Source organism: Alligator mississippiensis, chromosome 4 (assembly GCF_030867095.1).
Source record: "Alligator mississippiensis isolate rAllMis1 chromosome 4, rAllMis1, whole genome shotgun sequence".
NCBI lineage: Eukaryota > Metazoa > Chordata > Crocodylia > Alligatoridae > Alligator > Alligator mississippiensis.
Window position 1 is genome coordinate 190,509,516 of NC_081827.1, and position 22,800 is coordinate 190,532,315.

The 22,800-nt window shown below is 43.3% G+C and overlaps 1 protein-coding gene across 1 annotated transcript; it reads right to left on the bottom strand.

Moving 5' to 3' along the window:
• Positions 1–399: 399 nt before the first annotated feature.
• On the bottom strand, positions 400–20,593 carry LOC102558513 (aldehyde oxidase). The gene is made up of 9 exons (XM_059726267.1): positions 20,437–20,593; positions 14,250–14,307; positions 7,869–7,965; positions 7,408–7,516; positions 6,597–6,723; positions 5,702–5,763; positions 5,053–5,139; positions 916–996; positions 400–552 (listed from the first exon to the last, which is right to left on the bottom strand). Exons 1-9 carry the CDS (start codon positions 20,494–20,496, stop codon positions 400–402), a joined length of 834 nt encoding a protein of 277 aa, XP_059582250.1. The 5' UTR covers positions 20,497–20,593.
• Between the last annotated feature and the right edge of the window lie 2,207 nt (positions 20,594–22,800).

Here is a 22,800-nt window from a genome sequence, read left to right on the forward strand (position 1 = left end):
TAGAGCTTTAGTTGTGGCCCCAGCCAGCACTACTGTCCAAAAGGATCTGATGATGACACAAAGAGAATGCCTGCATTTCAGGAATGGAATTCACAGTTACCCAAAGACTGGGGTTTTTTGCAAAAAATTGTTTTATGATAACCCTCCCCACAACATCTCTTATGTTTCATGTTTTTCAATAAAAATACATATAATTCTACTCCCTCCTTTGATCTGACACCAGATAGTCCAATTTTATAAGGAAGTTAAGAGTTAGTGTAAAAGTGCTAATAGTCAATATAATTTCAAGAAATAAAATCAGTACCTCACAGTACTTTTACTTTAGTCCTGGGCACCAAATTAAACCTTAGATTTTCTACATCCATATGACCACTTCCTGTAGGGGAAGGAGATCCAATTTTACATACCCACACTGGTGTTTCCTACAACAAGAGGTGCTTTTGGGTACTTGGCTTTCAGCTCTAGTAGCTCTTTTAAACTAACAGGAGAAATCCATGTAGTTCTTTCCCCATAGAAAACTAGAGTTCTTTTTCGCTGCTCTTTTGCCATTAGCTGTAGAGGAAGGAATAACGATTTAGTACTTGTTCTGAGAGAAAATATCCAGGTATTAAACCATTCATTTATCAAAGTAACAGAACAGGTATAAAGAAACAAGATAACAGGGTTCTGTAAACAGAAGGGTCAGGTTCTGCCTTCTGATACATATGCAGACATAAAACAGTGGAACTGTCTGAGGTCATATTCCTCAGCATGTAGGTTTTCAGGTTTTCTTAATCTTACAATTAGGAGATGCAAAGAAGTGTCTTCTAATACATGAGAGAGTTCTCTGAAATATTTAGAGTGCAAAGCACAAACCTTATTCTTTTATTTAAGAACATGCTCCTTCCTTCACTAGTTACATAAGCTTGATCTTACCAGTAGCTTAGGTGGAAATATTAATTCCTGAGTTGAGTCCCAGGGCTGGAATTCATCTGTAGCAAACAATTTTGTGCAAATCTAAAGGGAAAAATATTTTATCTGATTAAGAGATTGAAAGAAAAATAAACTTTGCAGTTAGATAGGGAGAACATAATAAATGTCAGGGATTTACAATGGATTTGAACAGAAATGGTCGTATTCTTACAAGATTATTACCTAATGCTGTCCACAATCAATATCAGTAGTTCCTAACCTTTTTTTGCGGTGGCCCACTCCTGGGAGCAGAGTGTGGTGGCAGCCCGTGGCTGGGGGTGGGGGAACTCCCAGCACGCAGTGCAGCTCGTCCTTTGCGTGCGGCACCGCTGGCATTGCCCCTGCAACCCTCATTTGGGTCGCGACCCAATGTTGGGAACTGCTGATCTATATAATGCTCACACTGGATTATTTAAAGATTTCTATTGTGTTTTATAACAACGAAAAAAATCCTTAAATGGCCTAGAGCTGGTTCTAGAACAGTGTTGCTGGTGGGCTGGATGGGAAGTGCCCAGTCCCTCTCCACAGGCTGGATTTGATAGAACCCAATCTGGATGTGCAGAGGGAGGCAGCCTGGCCCTGATCAAGCCTTGCAGTGGGAGGGGGCTTGGGCCAGCTCTAATCTGGCCCCATGGGAGGATGCGTGGCTGTGACCTGGCTCTGAGCCAGCCCTGTGGAGGGATGGGGTGTGGTCCATCCCCAACCTGGCCTGGCTTGGAAGGGGGCATGGCCTAGCCCCATGGGGGTGGAGGGGAAAAGGGGCTATGGCTCAGCCCTGTGGGAAGAAGGGGGCATGTCCCAGCCCCAACCTGGCCAAGTGGAAGGAAGGGGCGGTGTCCCAGCCCTACGGGGGAGGCCCAACCCTGTGGGGAGAAGGGGCTGCAGCCCAGGCCCAACCAGGTAGCCTGGAGGGAAGGGCCCACCTGAGACCCATCCAGCAGGGCTTGGAATTTTGGTGGTGGGAAGAGGTGGCAGTACTGCCATTGCTCCTTCTCTGCTAAATTTCCCAGCCCATGGGGAACCTTGCGGGCCAGTTCCAAGGTTCCATGGGCCATATATGGCCTGTGGGCTGGAGGTTGTAAGCACCCCTGTTCTAGGTCATTTGACTTCCTAGATTTAGATAGCTCGGCAAAATCAGAGTGAATGAGCCAACTCTGTGCTCTGTTTCCAGCTCACAGAAACAGCCTTTCAGAATTACTTGCAGTTAGTAGGTATATGTTACAGTAACTTGGCCTAAGACATGATCAAGCTTCTCTAAGACATGTGAGAGACTGAACTCATCTCTAATAGGACTAGATGTGAGCAATGTTCCCTCTACGGAGTAGTGGTCCATGAGCATGCCACTTCAGTCCGTGAGCGTGCCATTTTGGTCCCACCGCCCCCTTTTGGTGCAGCATGAGACACTTACCGAAGGTAAGCCCCTCACTCCTCACCCAGGACAGGCAGTGGGGGCTGGGAGCTGAGGGCTGGGGGGCTGAGGGCCGGGGGGCCAGGGCCTGGGGGGCTGGGGTGCTGGGGGTTGGGGCCTGGGGGCTGGTGCAGGCTCCGCTGGCTCCAGGGAACTGCTCCGCTCCCCCACATCGCCTCAGGGAGTGAGGAGGCACATGGCGTTAGGGCTGGGGAGTGGAGCAGTTCCCCGGAGCCGGCGGATCCTGTGGAGCAGTTCCCCAGAGCTGGCAGAGCCTCACTCGGGGCAGGCAGTGGCTCCTCCCCAAGGTGAGGCAAGGCAGGGATGGAGGCTGGGGCTGGTGGCTGGTGCGGCCTCTGCTGGCTCCGGGGAACTGCTCTGCGGGCTCTGCCAGCTCCGGGGAAGTGCTCCACTCCCCAGCCCTGATGCCACATGCCTCTTCACTCCCTGAGACGATGCAGGGGAGTGGAGCAGTTCCCTGGAGCCAGCGGAGCCCATGCCAGGCTCCAGCCCCCGTCCCCACCTTGCCTCTACCTCACCTTGGGAAGGAGCTTACCTTCAGTAAGTGTCCCATGCTGCAGCCTAGCTCCTCTCCTGGTGGGTGCGCGGCCTTTAAAAGTTTGTGCGTGGCAAGACTTTTACTTGTGCGGCCACAAAGATGACATACAGCAACCATTTTTTGCCCCAGCACCAGCTCAGATCACCCCTAAGCACCAGCTCAGATTCATCACTTCTTTTATAAATTCTAAGATAATTAACACCATTCGCTTAACAGACTTTTACTTTCCAAATCTTAATTAAAGTGAAATTCACTTCTGTGCAAGGTGCTTTGCCCCACTTAAATCCTTCAGATGAAATTGTGGGACCACTGAAGTTGGTGGCAATTTCTGAATCAGGATTTGTTGCTCAGGCTTCTAACATGCAAGGTGTTCAACAGCTTCATTTCCCCAATTTCTTCTGAAGTTACGAAAGGTATACAGCATCTGGCAAAGCTTACGGGGACTGTCTCAATTTAGAATAAAACGATGTTAAGAAAAGTTACAACTAATTGCCAGTACCATGAACTGCACTTGAGTCTCTGGGTCTCTGTGAGATTGTTGTGGTTTAAAATTCATATTTTTAAAAAATGTTGTTCTTTCTCTCCATACAAGCAATAAGGGATTTAAAGACCCGACCATTGCAATCAAATCTTCAGGTAGATATCACATTAACTCTAAAGGGCTTTTCATGAGCACAAGGGCTTGATTACACAATTGAGAGGCAATTGACTGCACATGGAAAATAGTCAAATTGATTAAACAAAAAGTGAAGTCAAAGCAGCTCAGAAAGCTATGGAGGGAAAGAAAATATAGCTGGATTATGGTTTGATAAACTTTGCAGTTTAAATATTGTGAAAGAACAAAGTTCCAGATAAATATTTGTAAAAATCATGTGGAGGTTAAAATAAGTAAATACACAAAGCAAATGAAAAAATAAAGAAAAATATTTTCTTTTCTGTTGTTTTGCATACTGCTTGTATAAACAACACTAGTCAGTAAAAAACAGGGTTTTTTTTAAACTAATGGTTACCTTTTAATAGGAAGTATTTGATACAGTTAAACTTTTATGGCCCCTATGTAGTGGGATGAAATTTTCCATAAATAACAAAGATGCAACTACATCATCTATGGAAGCGGCCCATGAAATTATTGCAGGCATTATCTGTTACACAATATTGAGTCAACATGTGGGTTTTGGTCATTCCAGAAAAAAATGTTTCTAAAAAAATCACCCAAGTCATGATTTTGCTTTTTGTCAGAAGACAGACATTCTTTTCAGGTAGATATGTGGAAATAATAAGGCTGCTAAAAGTATGGAAGATCCACCGTTTCAGGTGTAAGAAAATTTACAGCTAAGTACAACAGTGGCATTAAGCAGATGCAAGTAAAGGGAGGAGATCCTCAGTAATATTTAGTGGAATCCTCCTGTTGCCTTTTAACATTATTGGCACAAAGAAACAGATTGCTAAAATTTGTAAAATTGTGGAAAGTCAAAACAAAAACCCCCATAAAACACAAAGCTTTATCTTACAATACTTTAAAAAAGGTGCTCACAATTCTTGTCAATCCTTAGTATCTTTAAAAAATATATTTTTAAGTTCCGTGATGCAGTGATCACCATGAAAATCTTATCTTCTCCCTAATTATCATTATGATATACCCATATTAAGTATAGGGTAACCACAGAAAATGCTAGTGTCAGATTTATTATTTGAAACTGGCAATTATAAATATATTGGTGGGGCCACTGAATAAACCCATTTGTACACTCTTGAGAAAATATTTGTTTTGATCTAACTACTTTAAACCGCATTCTAAGAGAGTTTTTTTCTCCTTCTTCTTTATGAAATTCTAAATGATATATGGTAAATCTTCAGGATTTCTTTTGGCATGTTTTCTCAATAAGGTCCTGAATTTGTAAACAAATCCACTAGTGCAGAGCCCTAGGCTTAGGCAGATTCTGCACTAGCACACCTTTTTTGGTTGTTCAACTAAGCTGTTGTACAGTGTCTCACATTACATGGCAATTTTGGATTCATTGCGCTTCTCCGAGATTCCTACTTCTTTACACTTTACAAATAAAGAACAATTAATAATTCATGTAGTATAAACGTAAAAATAGAATTGAAGACAAATAGAACAAATATGACATACTTCTTTACCCTTCTCAGAAAGCAGTAGGTTTTCTTTTAGGTCCAAGCAACAGTTTTCATTCTCTCTAATTTTACAGCAGTCCAAGTCCTAAAGAAGTAATTAACAATTCACTTCCATTTAATACTGCATGACACTTCTGCTAACAAACCTTAAATGAATCAGCAAGTATTCATGCTTTCAGCTAGTGTCCTATTTTCCTCTAACCTAAGTGTATAAAAGAACTCCCACTATTTAATATTTCACATGCAAAGACATAGTTAAATACCAATCTCTCAAAGTGAGGGACTTCCAAAGCTAACACTGACAAATTTCACACACTATATATTTTAACAATCAATATATTAGCATCAGTTACACAAAAACTCATATTTAGTTATCAAAAAAGTCAGCTTCAAGTAGAGAGTAAGACTGGAAAAAGGTAAATGTTTTAAAGATTATAAAGCCTGGGAGTTGTAATTTATGCTATATTGAAATATGGACAGTAGTGGGTGAGATTAACCATCCACTACTGACAATACAAGAAATGTTACTAATATTTAAAGTTTGTCATATGAAAATAAAGGGCAATATATAGCATATCCAAAATAAAGGTTCATAGAAACATAGTTATGCGATTAAGAACAAATCCACTGAACTTACTTCTACTTACTTTACAAAAAGTCTTACACGCATCAATTATTGGCCTGTAGCCAGTGCAACGGCATAAATTTCCTGATATAAGAACAAACAATTACGAGAGTCCAATTAATATATTTTCCATATTAAAATAATGGGATGCATAAAAATTTAACAAAATCCAAAGCACAGAAGTTGTGGCTTTACAGTGTGTTCAAAGCTTCAATAGAGTGTATAAACCCCCTCCCTCCCCCCCCCCTCTTCCACTGGGTCATCAATAGTTGGATCTGAAGTCAGGAACTCCTGTTGTGTCTGCCCTACAACATTTGTCAGATACATCAAGCTGTGGAAAGGTCCTCCATCTGAACAGAATAATCAGGAGGGGGAACAGGAGACAAGGAAGGAAGCAACCATAAAAGATATGTCTGTCTTGATAGAGAGGGGACTCTCTTTTAAAGCTTAGAAGTCCCAAGAACTATGAACCATCCCAAAAAGAAAGAGAAAGAGAGCAGCAGGGCTTCCCAGTGAGAAGAAACTGCAACCACCTGGTAACTGATGAATTTGAAAATCCAGAGAAGTCCCTTCCAACCAGTGTTTACACGCTGGTCCTCTAAGGAAACGTCTAGGAATAGGTGAGAGTATAGGCATTTTAAGGTCCCTCTGGAACCAATCACAATATAAGCTTAATTAATATGTTGACCTTTTACTGATCATTTGGATTATCATTTTAATCAGACGGCTTTCCTCTAACTCTGCTCAGCAGTGCATCTAGATTCTACCTCCTGCTGTTGGCACTTAGCCCTCTTCCTATGTGACTTTCTTTACATTTTCTTTGACATGACTAGTGTCTACTGTATTAAATAAGCTATTAATTTTTTAAATTCACATTGTAATGCTTGCTGTGACATGTTACTTTAATAAGAACTTACCAGCCAGTGCTTCAGATATCTGCTCCATAGTGGGTTCAGGGTGATTTCTCAGTAATGCATATATGGACATCACCATTCCAGGGGTGCAGAAACCACACTGAGAGCCATGGCATTTGGCAATCCTTTCCTAAAACAAGGTAAGATAGATAGGTTTCACAGTGTAGCAATACTGATTTTTTTTGTGGGGTACTTTTAGAAGCAATCTTGCTTATGTTTTGACACAGTTACTGAGAACATAGCCTACTCATTAATACACAAAGCACCAAATGCAGTCTTATTCTTTACAAGAAAACACTTCAAAAGCAGCATGCTTGGAAGCATTCTAAAACACCAGAGATAAAGTGGGGTGTATTGGTGATGAACACTGACTTCAGGCTTGATTGTAGACTACACACACAAACAGGACATGCTTCACCCAGAAACCTCTGAAAGTAAAACATGAGAGCTGTTCTACCATACACAATGGGTCTTGAACCAACAGCTGTTTGAGCAGGGCCAATAATCAGGTGATTGTCTGCCCTGAGGGCCCCAAGAATGTCCTAAATCTCGAATCAGGACTGTTTACTGAGGCTGTGGCACCCAGCTTTGAACTTGTCAGAGAGAGTAAGGGGAGCCCAAGATAATAATCCCAGGTTCCCCCTGCACTGGCAAATAGTAGCAGTGGAATACGGATCTGATCCCCAGTCCCAAAATTATGCCTCCTGCCATGCATAAGTGGAATGACAGGAAGCATGATTGCTGGGATCAGGGATCAGATCCCATCATGTCATGAAATGAATGTGTGCCAAGGCACAGCAAGATACATACTTACCTGAACCGGGTGAATTCTTGATTTTACGCTTCCAATACCTTCCACAGTGGTAACAGCAGCACCATACAGACAACAGATGGGAATCAGGCAAGCATTGGCAGAACAATGTCTTGAGAATGTAAAGGAGAATCAGACACATAAATATAGGATGGGTGACAGTTTTCTAGGACAAAGCTTGTTAAGATACAGTGTCCATACAAAAATTACACTGTATATTCCCAACAATTTGATGTATTTTTAAATATTTTTATTTAAAAAGTCTACATGTCATCATAAAATACAGTCAACACAACAGTCATTTAGCCCTATATCAGCAATGTCTAATCAAGGATTTTAGGGAATGTCACCAAACATGAATATGAGCATAGCTCATTGTTATAAGAACTGCTTTCCTTTACAAGGTTAAAAATCTTGATTTAATTACATCAATTTATAATTTTTTTTAAATGTATAAAGGATACTGTATCTTCTTGGAAAATGGCTCGTATGTTGATATCATCACAGTGCAAGCTCCACAGCCACCTGTCCCACAGCCATATTTTGTTCCTGTAAGATGGACTGAAAGAACTACAGATAAGGAAGAAGGAACCACATGTTCTTATTTAATACAATTTTGTTCAATTTGCCCAGATGTGTAGAGACAGACTGGAGTCTCTTACTTGGATCAAATTGGTCTTGAATTGAGTGACCAAAACAAAGATTAGGTATTGACTGAATGAGAGCTATAAATTTATCTCTAAAGCTAAATGATTTTATAGTATCCAAAATGACAGCAGTTGACATACTGTCAACATTTTTTTTTTGCCAATGGCAGGGTAGAATTAACTTGGATGCTCAAAGGTTTTCTTCAGTAGCTAGGCATCAAGGGCAAGTGTTTATATTTTCCTAAATTAAGGTAGTTATTTTGTAGGGATAGTACAAAGACTTAGAACTGCTCACACAAATAACACAAAGCCTGTAATATAAGTGCAATATGTAGAACCCATTTTCATGGAAGACTGTAAATAAATCATAAATTCTGTAGCACTGAGTTTTGTTCAAAGTTTGGCAGTACCACTTATTTCAAGTTATTTGCTCTAAGAGATGGAGAAAATTATTATTCAGATGTCCTGAATTTAATTAAAAAGGACTCAGGTAATGCTGCTTACTACTTGCTCAGCTCACATGGAGCAGTTTAAAGGATCTGAGTAAGGTGAGATCAAATAGCATTTAACAATGGAACAAGAAAAAAACCCCCAAAGAACAAGAATTATATTAATAAAACAACCAAAGAAGATCTATGAATTATAGTTATTTAGAGTGTGAGTTTCTAGTACAGGAGCAAACACACTCTTTTATGCTAATAATCATTAACTCATTAATTCATTTATGCTAATAATCGAATAGCAGTTAGCTCAAAAAGGCTGGTAGCTGTAGTACTCTGTGTGTTCTACATTTAAGTGAAGATACTAATGTACTGGTGTTACAAAAAGCAAGTCAAGAACCCAAAGTTGTTATAAATCCTATCACTCTGAAGGGATGTGTCACCTAAGCTGAAGTGTAAGTATTGTTTATACGTTTTAAGTTGTAGCTGATCAGTTCATTTCTCTTAAACAATAAAATACTTTATAAGTGCAGCATGTTTTTAATGGCTGGGACATAAGGCTGGAGAACAGCTCCTTCCTCCAATCCTTCTTCCTCAGAGAAAAAGGGATTCAGTTTAATAAAGATAAACCCTAAACTGAATCAGCTCACTGATCATTATTTGTTCCCTGTTAAAGGGTATATCAGAGACATTTGTTCATCCACTCGATAGATCAGAACTCTACCACTACAGAACCCTATCACTACTAGGCCCCACTACAGAAAGGATGCGAACGAGTTGGAGAGTCCAGAGGAGGGCAGTGAAAATAGGGGACTGGGGCACATGACTTACAAGGAGAGGCTGAGGGAGAAGACTGAGGGGGGATTTGATAACAGCTTTTAACTACCTGAAGGGTGGTTCCAAAGAAGATGGATCTAGACTGTTTTCAGTAGTGACAGATGACAGAACAAGGAGCAATGGTCTCAAATTGCAGCAAGGAAGGTTTAGATTAGATATTAGGAAAAACTTTCACACTAGGAGGGTGGTGAAGCACTGGAATGGGCTACCCAGAGAGGTGGTGGAATCTCCACCCTTGGAGGTTTTTAAGGCCTGGCTCAACAAAGTTCGGGCTGGAATGATCTAGTTGGCTATGGTCCTGCTTTGAGCAGGGGGTTGGATTAGATGACTTCCCAAGGTCCCTTCCAACCCTAAATTTCTATGATTCTAACTCCAATTTGACTGTAACTGCTAATGTATCTATATTGCCACTCCCCCTGCCATGGTGTCCTCTTCTGAAAGAATGCACTGCTTGGCGCATTATTACATAGTGGGCATATCTATATGGCAGAGAGACCTGGGGGTCAGCTTGCCAGCCCAGGGCTGCTCTGACTAGAATCAATGTACTGCAGAGGAGCAGGCAGCTGACATCAGTTCTCTATGTGATCTTGATTCTTATAAACGACATATTACTTGCTGCAATGAAGCACCCTCATGCTCTAGCCAGCCATGTCAGTGTCTACACATGGGCTGCTATGCACAAAAAATTGACATGTACTACCTTGCTGTGGAGTTTATTAGTTTCCTCATTCCTCATAGGGGTGCAGGTATAGATGCTGAGACATTTACTGTAGAGCTAATTAGTCAGCTCTGCAGTAAACATTAGGGCTGTGCGAAGCTTCAGGTGCTGATTCGATCTGGAGGAGATATGGTCCAATTCAGTGGCCAAATCTCTGAATGCTAATCAAATCAGGAGACCAATATAAAGGTCTGAATCAATTCAGAAAAGATTCCAAGAACTTCAGAGATTCAGGTAGTCCCCAGAGACTCACTGCAGCAGGGAGCTGGAGCTGGACCTGGACTCCATGCTGGTAAGTAAGGGGAGGGGGTGGGGGAGGGGGGGCTGGAAAAAGGGGGAGGGGACCATGGGGGGACCCCTGCCAGGCCCCATCCCCTGCCTGCTCCCCCAGCCCCCCTGAGCGCCCCCTGATTGCTCTCCCAGCCTCCCTGCCCTACCCCCATGGCTGCTCTGTCTGGCCCCAGCTCCTGGCCCTTTAAAAAAAAGCCCCTATTTCCTGGCTCCTGCCAGGCGGGAGGGTGATCTCTGCTGGCCCCCAGTGCCCCGCTCTGCATGGGGGGCTCTGCCACAAGGCCCCTGACCCCCGCCTGTTCTCTCAGCTCCCCTCGTGGCTGCCCCGCCCAGCCCCAGCTCCTGGCTCTTCAAAAAAAGCCCCGCACCCACTGGCTGCTACAGTGGCTGTCAGGGCTTCTGGGAGCTCATGGAAGAGCCCCCTATGCAGTGTGGGGCAGTGAGGGGCAGCAGGGATCGTCCCCACCCCACCTGGCAGCAGCTGGTGAGTCGGGACTTTTGTTTTTTTGTTATTTTTAAACAGCCAGGAGCTGGGGCTGTGAGAGTGGGCAGGGGATGGGGGCTTGTGACAGAGCCCCCAATGCACTGTGGGGACATGGGGGCAGTGGGGATTGCCCTCCCACCTGGCAGCAATTGGTGAGTAGGGGCGTTTTTTTTTTTAAAGAGCCGGGAGCTGGGGCCAGGCAGGGCAGCCATTGACGGAGCTGGGAGAGTGGGCAGGGGATGGGGCCAATTCAGAGATTGGGCCAATTCAGTAGCGGCCGAATCTCCAGATTCTTTTGGGACAGTAATTCAAATCACCGAATCGAATCACTGTCCCTCAAATCGGCTGAATCTGAATCCAAAGCGAATACCAGCTGCTTCGTACAGGCCTAGTAAATATCTCATGCAAGCATCTACATAAAATGTTTACTGCAGGGCTAATTAGTTTGCATCCTTATTGACTATAGGACTTGATAGCATTTGTAGTTTTATTTTTAGCTCAGCAATGTGTAATTTCTACCTCCCTTGTGTCAATTGCCTCTTCCACAAATGACGTATAAATAAAACAGGTATCCAGGCTGTAGCCGTATTGATCTAGAGGCAAAAGGAATTAGAACTTGTAGCAGAAAGCCCCTTTTCCTCTTGCCTGCAGTTGCTCTCCCCTCCTTGGATATGTTTTTCCTCTTCTACCTTTTCTTCCTTCCTCTTTCTTTCACTTTAAGATAAGGAATTGCGTTTTGAAATTTGTATGTGTGCATTTTGTATCTCCCCTTGTATTTTGGTATTTTTATCTATTTGTGTGCCATGGCATTACTTTTGTAGCTTATATTTTATACTCCTCACCTTTCAACTTTCAACTAAATGTGTTTAGTTTCATAAGTAAGTTATACATTGTAACAATGTTAACAAGGACAGGAATCAAACTGCCCTTCCCTGTATCAGGCAGGCCCCTGAAAGAGCGAGTGAATCAGTGATTGAATGTTTAACACTGTAGCAGGCAGCAATTAACACCTAAGGAAACTGCAAATCAACCAACGGAAGAACTCAATAGAAGACAATGTAACAACTGGGAAATCTCTAAACGTTACTGATCAAGGGCTAGAAGCCCTGGCCTGAGAGATTCAATGCTAGGGACCAACTTTTGGGCTGAATATCTCCCAATCGACCGCTCCCAGAGCCCTATTCAAAATTAATCAACGGACTCCCAAACCTGCATGTACATGCGGATGACCCCTAGGGCTGACAGATGCCATCCAGTAGCCACTGAGGGGGGAAGTCCCACGTGCGTCAATGACCCCTGGATTGGACAAACCTGAAAACTGGGGAGTCACCAAAGTCTGCCAAGGACAGATAAAAAGCAGTGAAAAGTGACCCTCAGTGGTGCCCTCTTGATCTCCAACTTGACTAGCACCCGACCTGTCCAGCCAGAAGGACCAGCCGGCAACCCCCTTCTGGAAGATAACACCAAGCTGAAAGAAGCCTCGACGACAGACTCCAGCACTTGTAGGATAGGCATACCTGACTCTTGTAGCTTGCTACTGTGTGTGTGTGTGTGTGTGTGTGTGTGTGTGTGTGTGTGTGTGTGGACCAGCCCCAAGGTTTATGATTTAACTTCATTACAGTGTTTCAGTCTGCTTAATAAACCAGAATTTTAAGGATCCCGAGTTGGACATTTGTAGCCAACAAACTCATGGTAGAGGTGATATCTTTTATTAGATCAACTATATTTTTGAAAAAAAATAAATCTTTAATTGCAAGCTTTCGGGCACAAGCACCCTTCTTCAGACATAGGAGAAAAGACTGTAAATGTTCTCCTGGGTAGAAATGAAAGTTCATATTTCATAGAGTTGAAGGTGTGGTAAAATCTCCTGTTTGGAACAGTTCGTTTTAGTTGCAGATTAGGTGCAGAGAAAAGTTGGAATAGTCTGTTTACCTCAAAGTTGTTTGGTGGTAAGCAGGATGTATTCATATTTCCTTCTGGTTATAGTATTTCATATTTCACAGTCACGTAAAAAGATGGAATGCTCTTCTGGGCAGACATTTCTTACGTGGTAAAGTATCTCAGATTATTCCAACTTTTCTCTGAGCCTAATCTGCAAATAAAATGAACTGTTCCAAACAGGAGATTTTACCATGCCTTCAACTCTCCTGTGAAATATGAACTTTCATTTCTATCCAGGAGAACTTTTACAGTCTTTTCTCCTATGCCTGAAGAAGGGTGCTTGTGCCTGAAAGCTTGCAATTAAAGATATTTTTTTTGCAAAAGTCTAGTTGGTCTAATAAAAGATATCATCTCTACCATGAATTCTGATTCCTATAAATAAATCTTCATCTGACTGATTTCAGAGGAACCCTGTTTGGATTCCACGTATCTGATAAAACAAAATATTTGAACCAGATCAAGGATTGGCCACATTTTTCAGTGTGGGGCTGGAATGACACAGCTTGCATCAGAGAGGTGTGGGTATTAGTACCATTGGCACTTCTACCCTCTGCTCACTTGCAGTGTAGGTGGCAAAAGCCCCCCTCTGCTGGAGCCTATGACAGCCGACAGAGCTCCTACTCCACCAGAGTCCCAGGCAGCTAACTATGACTCAGCACAGGAACAGCTCTCCCTTCACCAAAGCCCAAGGCAGCTGATTGTGGCCCAGCAAAAGGAGAGGCCCCTCCTGCCAAATGGCACCAAAGCCACAGCTCCATATGCCAGATCCAAAGTTCCATGGGCAAGATATGGGTCATGGGCTGTCAGTTGCCAACCCCTAAATTACAGCACAGCTCCTCTTGTGTAAGTATGCATGTACACACATACAAAACCTCCTCTTCCTTGAAGTACAAAATTGGCCCTTAGATGCAAGCAAAGTGCTTGTATGGATTCCAGGATAAGCACCTTTATATGCTTAAGAGTAGAATTTGACCCAAATAAAAGAAGTCTAAACAGCCATACCAATGACTATCATCAAATCACATGCTTGCCCAAAAATGCAGCCCTGTAAAGATACAAAGGTAGTTCAACAAATAGTACTGGAACTTTTTCACTTCTAAGTGTCAAAAAATGTAGTGTATTGAAATAGTACAAGGAAGCAATCAAGATCACATAGAAAACTGATGTCAGCTGCCTGTCCTGTACTTTATGCAACTTTTTCATACATTTGGAAACAGTTGTTTCCAAAGTCATTTGCTTGCAAGAATTTGGAATAGAGAAATAACAAGCTTGCACTCAGTATTAATTAAGAATTACTATGCTTATATTTGATCACGTTGAAGACATTTCTTAATCTTCTTTCTTCTTTAATGCTTCCCATCTTCTTTCTCCCATTCTCCTACTTTTACCTTTTACTTCTTTCTCTCTTATCATTACGCTTTTCTGAAGACAAGCAATTCAGTCTTCCATGGTTTCAGATAAGTTATATTGAACACAAAAAAGGATACGTCTTTTTCGTAAGTAAGACAACAACATTCTTTCAGGATCAGCATTCTTTTCTATTATCTGCAGCATAGAAAAGAAAAAGTATCACAGGATAGCTCACACAGGATTATCAGAAAGATTATACTTTGGGTGGGTCAAATTCAATTCACAAGTAACTGCATTACAATGTATAAAAGATCAATGAATAGAATTGCATTCTGGAGAAACTTTGAGACTGTCCTTCACCATATATGATGTGAAAGATCTGAAAGATATTTATTGTCTTTGTAGGTAAGCTAGTTTGATTGCTGCAAGGAGCAATAACAGCATACTCCCTAAAATTGGGAAAAATACTGTTATTCTTCAACAACAGGGCTGCTGCTGCTTCTTCTTTCATATGGCATCAGTATGAACTTCCAAAATTATGAGCCACTGTTTGGTATTATTGCTCAACCTGTAGATGCCATCTGCTCCATCTGGGTATGTGTAGAGACTGCAGCTTTAATTAAATGCTGTGCTGTTTGTTGGATTCCACATTCACACAGGGGGCTGTCCAAAAAGTGTTCATTTTGTGAAGTTTTGTTTTGAAGCATCTGTATCCAGATATCAGTCTGTTCAGCCAGACCCACACTTCTTTGTCAAAGTCATGCCCAATGGGGGACTCGTTTGGTGTTGATATAAAATGCTAGGAATAGGAATGTAGGAATAAGTTCAACCATTCCCAATGGTTGGCCCACTCCGTTGCTGCCCATAGATTTGGTTCAACACCCCCAGCCTCTTCCAAGAGCTTGGGGGCTTCATGTACAAATGGTGTATGACTTTTAAGCTGTGCCCATCTAAGCCGGAGCAACTGCTCCCAAGTGGCTTAGGGTCGGGTGATCCACACTCGGGCTTTATCTACCTCTGGCACTAGTGTCTGCCATGCGCCATTTCCTATGGGATGCTCCCGTTGCTCACCCGCTATGTCTTGTTCTTAAAAGAAGATGCAGGAGGCTCCCATATGACTTGGACTCATTAAGGGGTGCTCTGGATGGACTTCCCTTGGGGTTCCACCTTCCTTACACCCCTTCCAAGTGCCAAAATGTTGGTCTCATGCTGCATGGTAGACAGTCTGGACTCCTCTGTGGTCCGGTGTACTGTCTCAAACTGGTTGGGCCAGCCACATATTTTAGGTGAGTTGACTGATCTGTGCGGCAGCCATGGGTCCACTAGGTACTGGCAGGGGTTGTTTCATGATCACACCCTGCCTAGGAAACCTAACCAATATGGATGAGTGGTCTTGCTTTCCGAGGCCACCCCCTTTGATTGGACAGGCCTTCAGGGCTAACTTTATTCTGTTCCTCCGCCCCAGAGTCCCCAGGAGCTCCTGGCCTCTCAGCTCCAGTCAAGGCAGCAACAGTATGTGGCCCTAGCTTAAGGCCCCAGAAGAAATCAATGGAACTTTGATGTAGAAATAAGGGAGAGAGTGCCCTTCCTCCCACTCACACATCCCTGTCAAGTGCTGGGCTGTCGGATCCTTGGCTCTTCTCTGTTCCTTGCTCCAAGGCATTGTCTCCTGGAAAGGCCATGTTCCCTTCTGGGTTGCCCCTGGCATCTCTGGGACGTAGTACAGCTAGGTGTGCTGGCCAGGAGCCTATAGCTGCCTTGCTGCTGCTGCTTTCAGTCTCTCTGTCCTGCACTGGCTTTTGAAGGCCCTTTCTGGCACCAGCAGATGACATCACACCCTTGTGCCACTCCAGTCACACCAAGAGCGAGCTTATAAAGTGCACGGATGGTGTTGCCCACCATTCTGCATTTTCCACCACTGCACCTGGACCAGGTAAAAGGTCTCAGGTCACGGATCTCTCTGGGCCGTGTCCCCGAGCTTCCATGTCCTCCTTGCCACCTCTCTGCCCTGGCACCAGGGTCTCCAGCCCTGTGGGTCTCTCACTCTGCAACATATCCCCCATGTTATTTGCCCTGGGGCGCTTGTACCGTGGGTTCCTGTTTCATACCTGTCATCTGAGTTCTGTCACTTGTGTCATGTCTCTTCCCGGGAATTCAGTTCTCACTCCCATACCTGGACAAGAAGTTGGCTGTAGTGTTAGTTCTCCCAGGCTGGTGCACTATCTGGAACTTAAAAGGCTGTAAAGGTAAGGGTCCACCTCATTATTTGGGCATTACTGGTCTTGGCATGGCTGAGCCATTGTAGGGGGGCATGATCCATGGCCAATTTGAATTCCTGACCCATGACATAATAGTGGAAGTGCTCGATGGCCCACTGAATGGTCAGACCTTCCCTTTCAATAGTGGCATACTGTGTTTCTGCTGGGTGAAGTTTGTGGCTGGCATACACCACTGGTCTCTCGACACCTGTGTCCTCTTGCATCAACACTGCCCCAACTGCGGACTCTGAAGCATCGGTCTGTAAAATAAAGGGTTTATCAAAGTCAGGCGTGTGAATCAATACATCCTGGCACAGGGCATCCTTGAGCTTCTCAAAGTTACTGGTCATCTTGGGCGTCCATCGAATAGCTCCTGAACCTTGTCCTTTCAGGGCTTCTGTCAAAGGGGCTGCCAACTCAGAAAAATGTGGCATGAACCACCAACAATAATTAGATAAGCCTAGAAAGGACTGCAGTTGTTTGTGGTTGTGAGGGATTTGGAATTCTCGGATACCTTTCACTTTTTCCGCCAAAGGCTGGATAACCCCTTGCTCTACTTGAAAGCCAAGATATTTTTTTTCCTATGTTCCCAACGCACATTTTCAGGGGTTGGCCATCATCCTTAGCTCCATCAACATGGCCTGCAGGGCCAGGATATGTTAGAGCCATGTTTTAGTGAAGATGACAATATCATCGATGTACGCTGCTGCATACTAGATGTGAAGTGCTAGCACCCAACCCATCATACGTTGGAACATGGCTGCTGCCCTGTGGAGCCTGAAGGGAATCTGCACAAATTTGTAAAGGCCCCACAGGGTTCTAAATACCATTTTAGCCCAATCCCGGCAGGCTACTGGGATCTGCCAGTAGCCTTTCGATAGATCCAGTGTGGAAATGAAGTGGGAATCCCTGATACATTCCATTAATTCCGTGACGTGGCATTGGGAACGTGTTGAAGACCTCTATCTTGTTCAGCCTCCTAAAGTTTACACATAGGCAGAGGGATCCATCTGACTTAGGCATGGGGACCTGTGGGCTGCGCCAGGGGCTCCGCAAAGGTTGGATCACCCCCTATTCTAACATTCTCCCGAGTTCATTATGGACCTTGTTCTGAAGGTGGCGTGGTACTGGCTGCCACCGTTCTTGCACTACCATCCCTTCAGGAGTGCAGATTTTGTGTTGGATGCTGCAGAGCCAGCCTGGCTCATCCTGGAAAATGTCCTGGTAGGCTCATACTAGGGCTAGCATCTCTTTCTTCTGAAGAGGGGTTAACCCCATGCCCATTCTTACTTGTTCTTCCACCCCTATCTTTTCCCCTTTGGGGCGGCACTCAGGCTCTTGCCACTCTCTAAATAGATTCATGTGGCATATTGGTCTTTCCCGTTGGTGCCCCAGACAGAGAACTCCCAACCTTATTTTGTTCCTCTGCCCCAGAGTCCTTGGGAGCTCCTAGTCTCTCGGCTCCAGTCAAGGTGGCAACAGTATGTGGCCCTAGCTTAAGACCTCAGGAGAAATCAATGAAACTTAAATGTAGAAAACAGGGAGGGAGTGCCCTTCCTTCCGTTCACGTGACCCTGTCAGGTGCTAAGCCGTTAGATCCTTGGCCCTTCTCTCTTCCTTGCTTCAAGGAGTTGTCTCCCCAAAAGGCCATGTTCTCCTCTGGAATGTCCCTGGCATCTCCGGGATGTAGTATGGCCAGGCGTGCTGGCCGAGAGCCTACAGCTGCCTTGTTGCTGCTGCTTCCTATCTCTCTGTCCTGTGCTGGCTTTTGAAGGCCCTTCCCAGCACCGGCAGATGATGTCACACCCCCACACCACTCCAGGCACACCAAGAGCGAGCTGATAAAGGGTACGGGTGGTGTTGCCTGCCATTCCACATTTTCTGTTGCCGGACCTGGGCCAGGTAAGTGGTCTCAGGTCACGGCTCTCTCCAGGCCGTGTCCCCAAGCTTCCATGTCCTCCTCATTGCCTCTCTGCGTCCAGCACCGGTGTCGCCCTGTGTCATAGGCCTCTGAAGCTTCCATCTGCTTGGGTCATCAGCTAGCAGTTGATAGAGCAGATGATTTGTCCTCTCTTGCCTCTACTGCCAGTAATGATGTTAGGGTCTGTCTTCTTATGTCACTTGGTCTAGTGCCCAAGAGTACAGGAACAACAGGGCTGCTAATCTCACAAAAGTGGTAGACAGATGTGAGCTAACCTGTAGCTGAACTGGTTAATCATGAGAGAAGCTCTTCAGACAACATAAGATAGCCAATTAAAACTCTTTCTAAAGACTCCCATTTAATTGTAGCCTGTGGCTTTAAGTCATGAATCTAGCCTTACAGATTCAGTGCCCGGTTTTATTGCAAAACTAGTTTAAACAAAAGGTGATAGTAATGCGTCTATCATCACTGGTCTTTTCCTCAATAACTTTTCTGAAAATGACTGTTACAACCAAAGGCCACCCTCTCACTAACATGGTTTATGCTCCTGTCTTGTTTAACTTGATCAATCAAATTACTTGACCGTTTTTTCTTCTTCAGATTACAAAGTACTCCACAAACAATATGTGACATTCTTGCTAAGACCTAACACACTATGTTCTATATTTACCTTCCTTTAAAATTTCTTCAACAGATAGAAGGAACATCTGAATCAGAAGTCTATTGCACTACATTGATAACAGAGAATGGAGCAGCATACACATATGCATGTAACCTTAAAAATCAAACTGCAGTAATAAAACACAGAAATTTTAACTACACAGCAAAAGTGAAAAAAATGATAATTGTTAGAACTGTGGCTGTGTAGTGGTTTACATCTGTGTTGTTTGTACCCAGTGGAATTAGTGAGCATCCTGAGTGACACTCCCAGTGTGTGATCCCAGGACAGCTTTATAATATAAATGGACCATGGAAAATGTATTTTAGAAGTAATAGTTGTTGCAAAGAATATGATGCAAAAGTCAATAGGGGACTTGACTGTTGTATTTAAGTATATATACAGGGTAAATTTAAAAAAGGAAATAATATTTGAATGAAATAGTCTAATTTTTGTAGTAATACTGTATTATTAAAATAACTGGAATTTTTACTGGACTATGATAGATAGATAGTTAAAAATAAACCATTAAAATACTTAGACTTTGTCATGTGCTGGACATGATGATTTTATTGGACACCTGATAGCTCACATGTTTTCTAGTAAAGCTAACACAAAGAAGGCTTGATCATTTCCATACCCACGGACAACTACTGTATTCACAGAAGCATACTCATTTGTAGGTGTAAGCCCTTACACTAAGCAGAAAAATGAGCAATCCCCTCAAAAATCTCAAGGTGCAATGAGTTAAATGCATATAGTTTATTGGGGAGCTGAAAAGTTTGACATAATACAATGTGTTATATTGTGTTTCCCTTTGTATATGGGACTTGCTTAAAAATGTTAGTGCCTCCAATGGTTGTCTCTTTGGATTTTTTGCATGGGTGAGTTTTGTTAATTAGAAGTGGTTCTTTTGTTTTTGTCTGCTTTCCTACTATCTGCCTGTACATTTAGTGAACAAGCAAAATATCAAAGAAGTGCACCATATATTTTAATAAAATAATCTGATTTGTAAATCTGTGCTGAAGTGGTATTAACTTTGTTTATGCTATTTTTAATCCTGCAAAATATAAACTTCTTAAAAAGTCATGCATGTGCTGAAAGAAACAAAACACTTTGCATTTTAAAGAGAGCAAATTAAAAACTATAAATTCTTCTATCACCATGCATTTACTTAGAACATTACTTTTAAAACAAGAACTATTTTAAACAATATTTTTCATGATTAATGGCTTACTTTCTATATGCGGGAAAGGAAAAACCCATTCCTCTATACTTAAGTACCTCAACTACAAAAAAAATAACATTCCAAATGAAACAACAAACTGATTTAGCCCATATATGAGTACAGTAAAATCAAACAGAATGCTATTTTTTAATAACAAGGCTTGTTTTCAGAGAAGAGCTCTTCTGGCAGAAGAACATATTTTTCATCTAAAGAGTAACTGTAAGTTCACTCTTTCCATCCCTTTCCCTCCAAAACATACCTTTCTTCCATTCACAAAGAAAATCAATTCATCTGACCGTGCAGTTGTGGAGGATGACATTTTAGCACCAGAAAAGTCTAGGTGGTAAAAAAAAAACACAAATTCACTATACAAGGAGTTGATAAACTAGAGTTCTGATCATCAGATAATTATGCTTGTGTGAGAAAGGAGGAGGAGAACATTGGAATAGGGAAGGGAAGAGGGTGGAGACTTGCTGCAGGCAGACAATAGGTGGGTGAAGGAGTTCGGGAAAAGACAGAATATCCTGGGTTGTTTTAGGACACTAGTAAAGTAGACTGGACTTTGATGGTTGATTCTGTATGCTAGACTGCTACCAGCACTTGAACTATCTAGTTAAAGCTTGCTCAGGTATGTACACCATATATTGCAGTCACAAAATTATTGTGTTAACTAGGAAGAGTAGTCAGGTATAAGTTGGGCTCAGCTAACTAGCTGAGCCCAAGCTAAACTCAACTGATCTTTTAATCAAAACAGACCCTTACTCCCAGACCACTATTCAACTTCTTAAACATACTTTTAGTCTCATCTTCAATCATTTTGATGTGGAATGCATTAAGTTGTTCTGAAAGGTATAATGCTGAAAAGATAAAAGATCTTTTGTTTCACTGGCCTGGCTTGTTTCCACCCCCAGAACTTCCAACAGCAGAAAGCAGCTGCCATCACTAAAAACGCATAGACATTTGTGTGCTTCTGCCAGCTCTGTGCACCTTCATCCAGCATCTGAACTGTGAGAGCCCAAAGTGCACCCTGGAAAAGCACCAGCTACTGAAGGAACTGCAGCTGCTGGCAGAAGCCTCATTTCAGTTGGCAGAAGTGGTTTTACCTCTTCTGTCAGGAAAAGGTTTCTGTTGCTGTAGAGGATTTTAGAGTGCAAACACATTCATGCCTGTGGGTCATACTTTATGGCAAAGACTACGCCATAGTTCTAAGCAGTGGGCTCTATGTTAGGGCTCTGCAAAATTTTGCCGGGTGTTTTGTTTCAAAGCTGTTTCGATGTGTTTTGAACTCAAAACAGGAAAATCAAAACAAAATGAAAGCCTTCAAAACAGCTTTGAAACGAAACAAGGGCACTCGAAACGTTTTGAGTTTCAAAGCTGGGCTTACTTGGCTTCAGCACCGGTCCCAGCCAGCAGAGGCAGTCTCCTGTCATCCGGGATGCAGATCCAGGGGTGGCACCCCCCCAGGAGGAATCTGGCACAGCCCCGCAGCCCTCCTGGGGGTGCGGGTCCCCAGACATGAGTGACTGGTGCCTCCTGAATCTGGGGGTGTAACCATAGAAGCTGCTGATGGTGGTGGTGGACGTCAGGGGTGGCATCAGTGTCAGCTGTCAGGAGATGCACCTTCAGGGGGTCACATGCACACCCATGCACCCCCTACCAGTCGCCTATGCCCCTAGATCTGTGTGTAGGATGACAGCATGCTTTTGCTGCCAGGTGGGGCCAGTGGCAGCAGCAGTCTTCCTAGCACTTGGCATGGGCTGCGCCCAGCACCGGTCCCAGGCAGCAAAAGCAGCCTTTTGTCATCTGGAGCACAGATCGGGGGCCGCACTCCCGGGAGCAGTCTGGAACAGCCCCACAGCCCTGCCTGGGGCGCGGGCTCCTGGATCTGCGGGCCAGATGACAGGAGGCTGCTGCTGCTAGCAAGTGTTATGAGTTTTGCTTTAAACAGTTTGAGGTGGTTTCCCAGCTGTCTCCTTGAAACTTGGCAGGCTTCACACCCTCACAAGGGGCTACCATCCCTGCACATTTCACCTGAACCAGGCAATAAATGACAAAGTTATAGGCAGTTTTATGCTTCCCCATTATAGCCTATGGGCAAAATGTCGAAACATCGTTGAAACAGCAAAACAGTTTCTACAAAATGAAACGGACTAGTGCTTTCAAAATTAATCGAAACTTGAAATGAAACAGAAAAAGTCCCATTGAAACAGCAAAACGGAAGTTGAAACAAAATGATGCTGTTTCGCACAGCCCTGCTGTATCTCACTCTCAGCATGAAACTCATAGCATGAACGTAGTTAATCAAGAATGTTCCATACATTAATTAAATCAAAACATACTCGTGCAGCAGGATGGAAAAATTCGTACAAGTAAGTCTTTTATTAATCCTGTGAAGGTAGCAACCAAATGTAATCCTTACTAAACCCTTCTATTTTTTTTTTTTAATGACATATTTCTTAACATGTTTTCTTTGTATATGTTAAGGAAGTTTATTTGGACAGCCGCAGCCCTCTGAAGCCTGGTGAAACTGACTCGGATGGGGGAAATCCCTCCAAGGCCCTTACATTAATGATCCTATTTAAACCTAATCATGCCCAGTTGAAGGAAATAGCAAAACACCCAC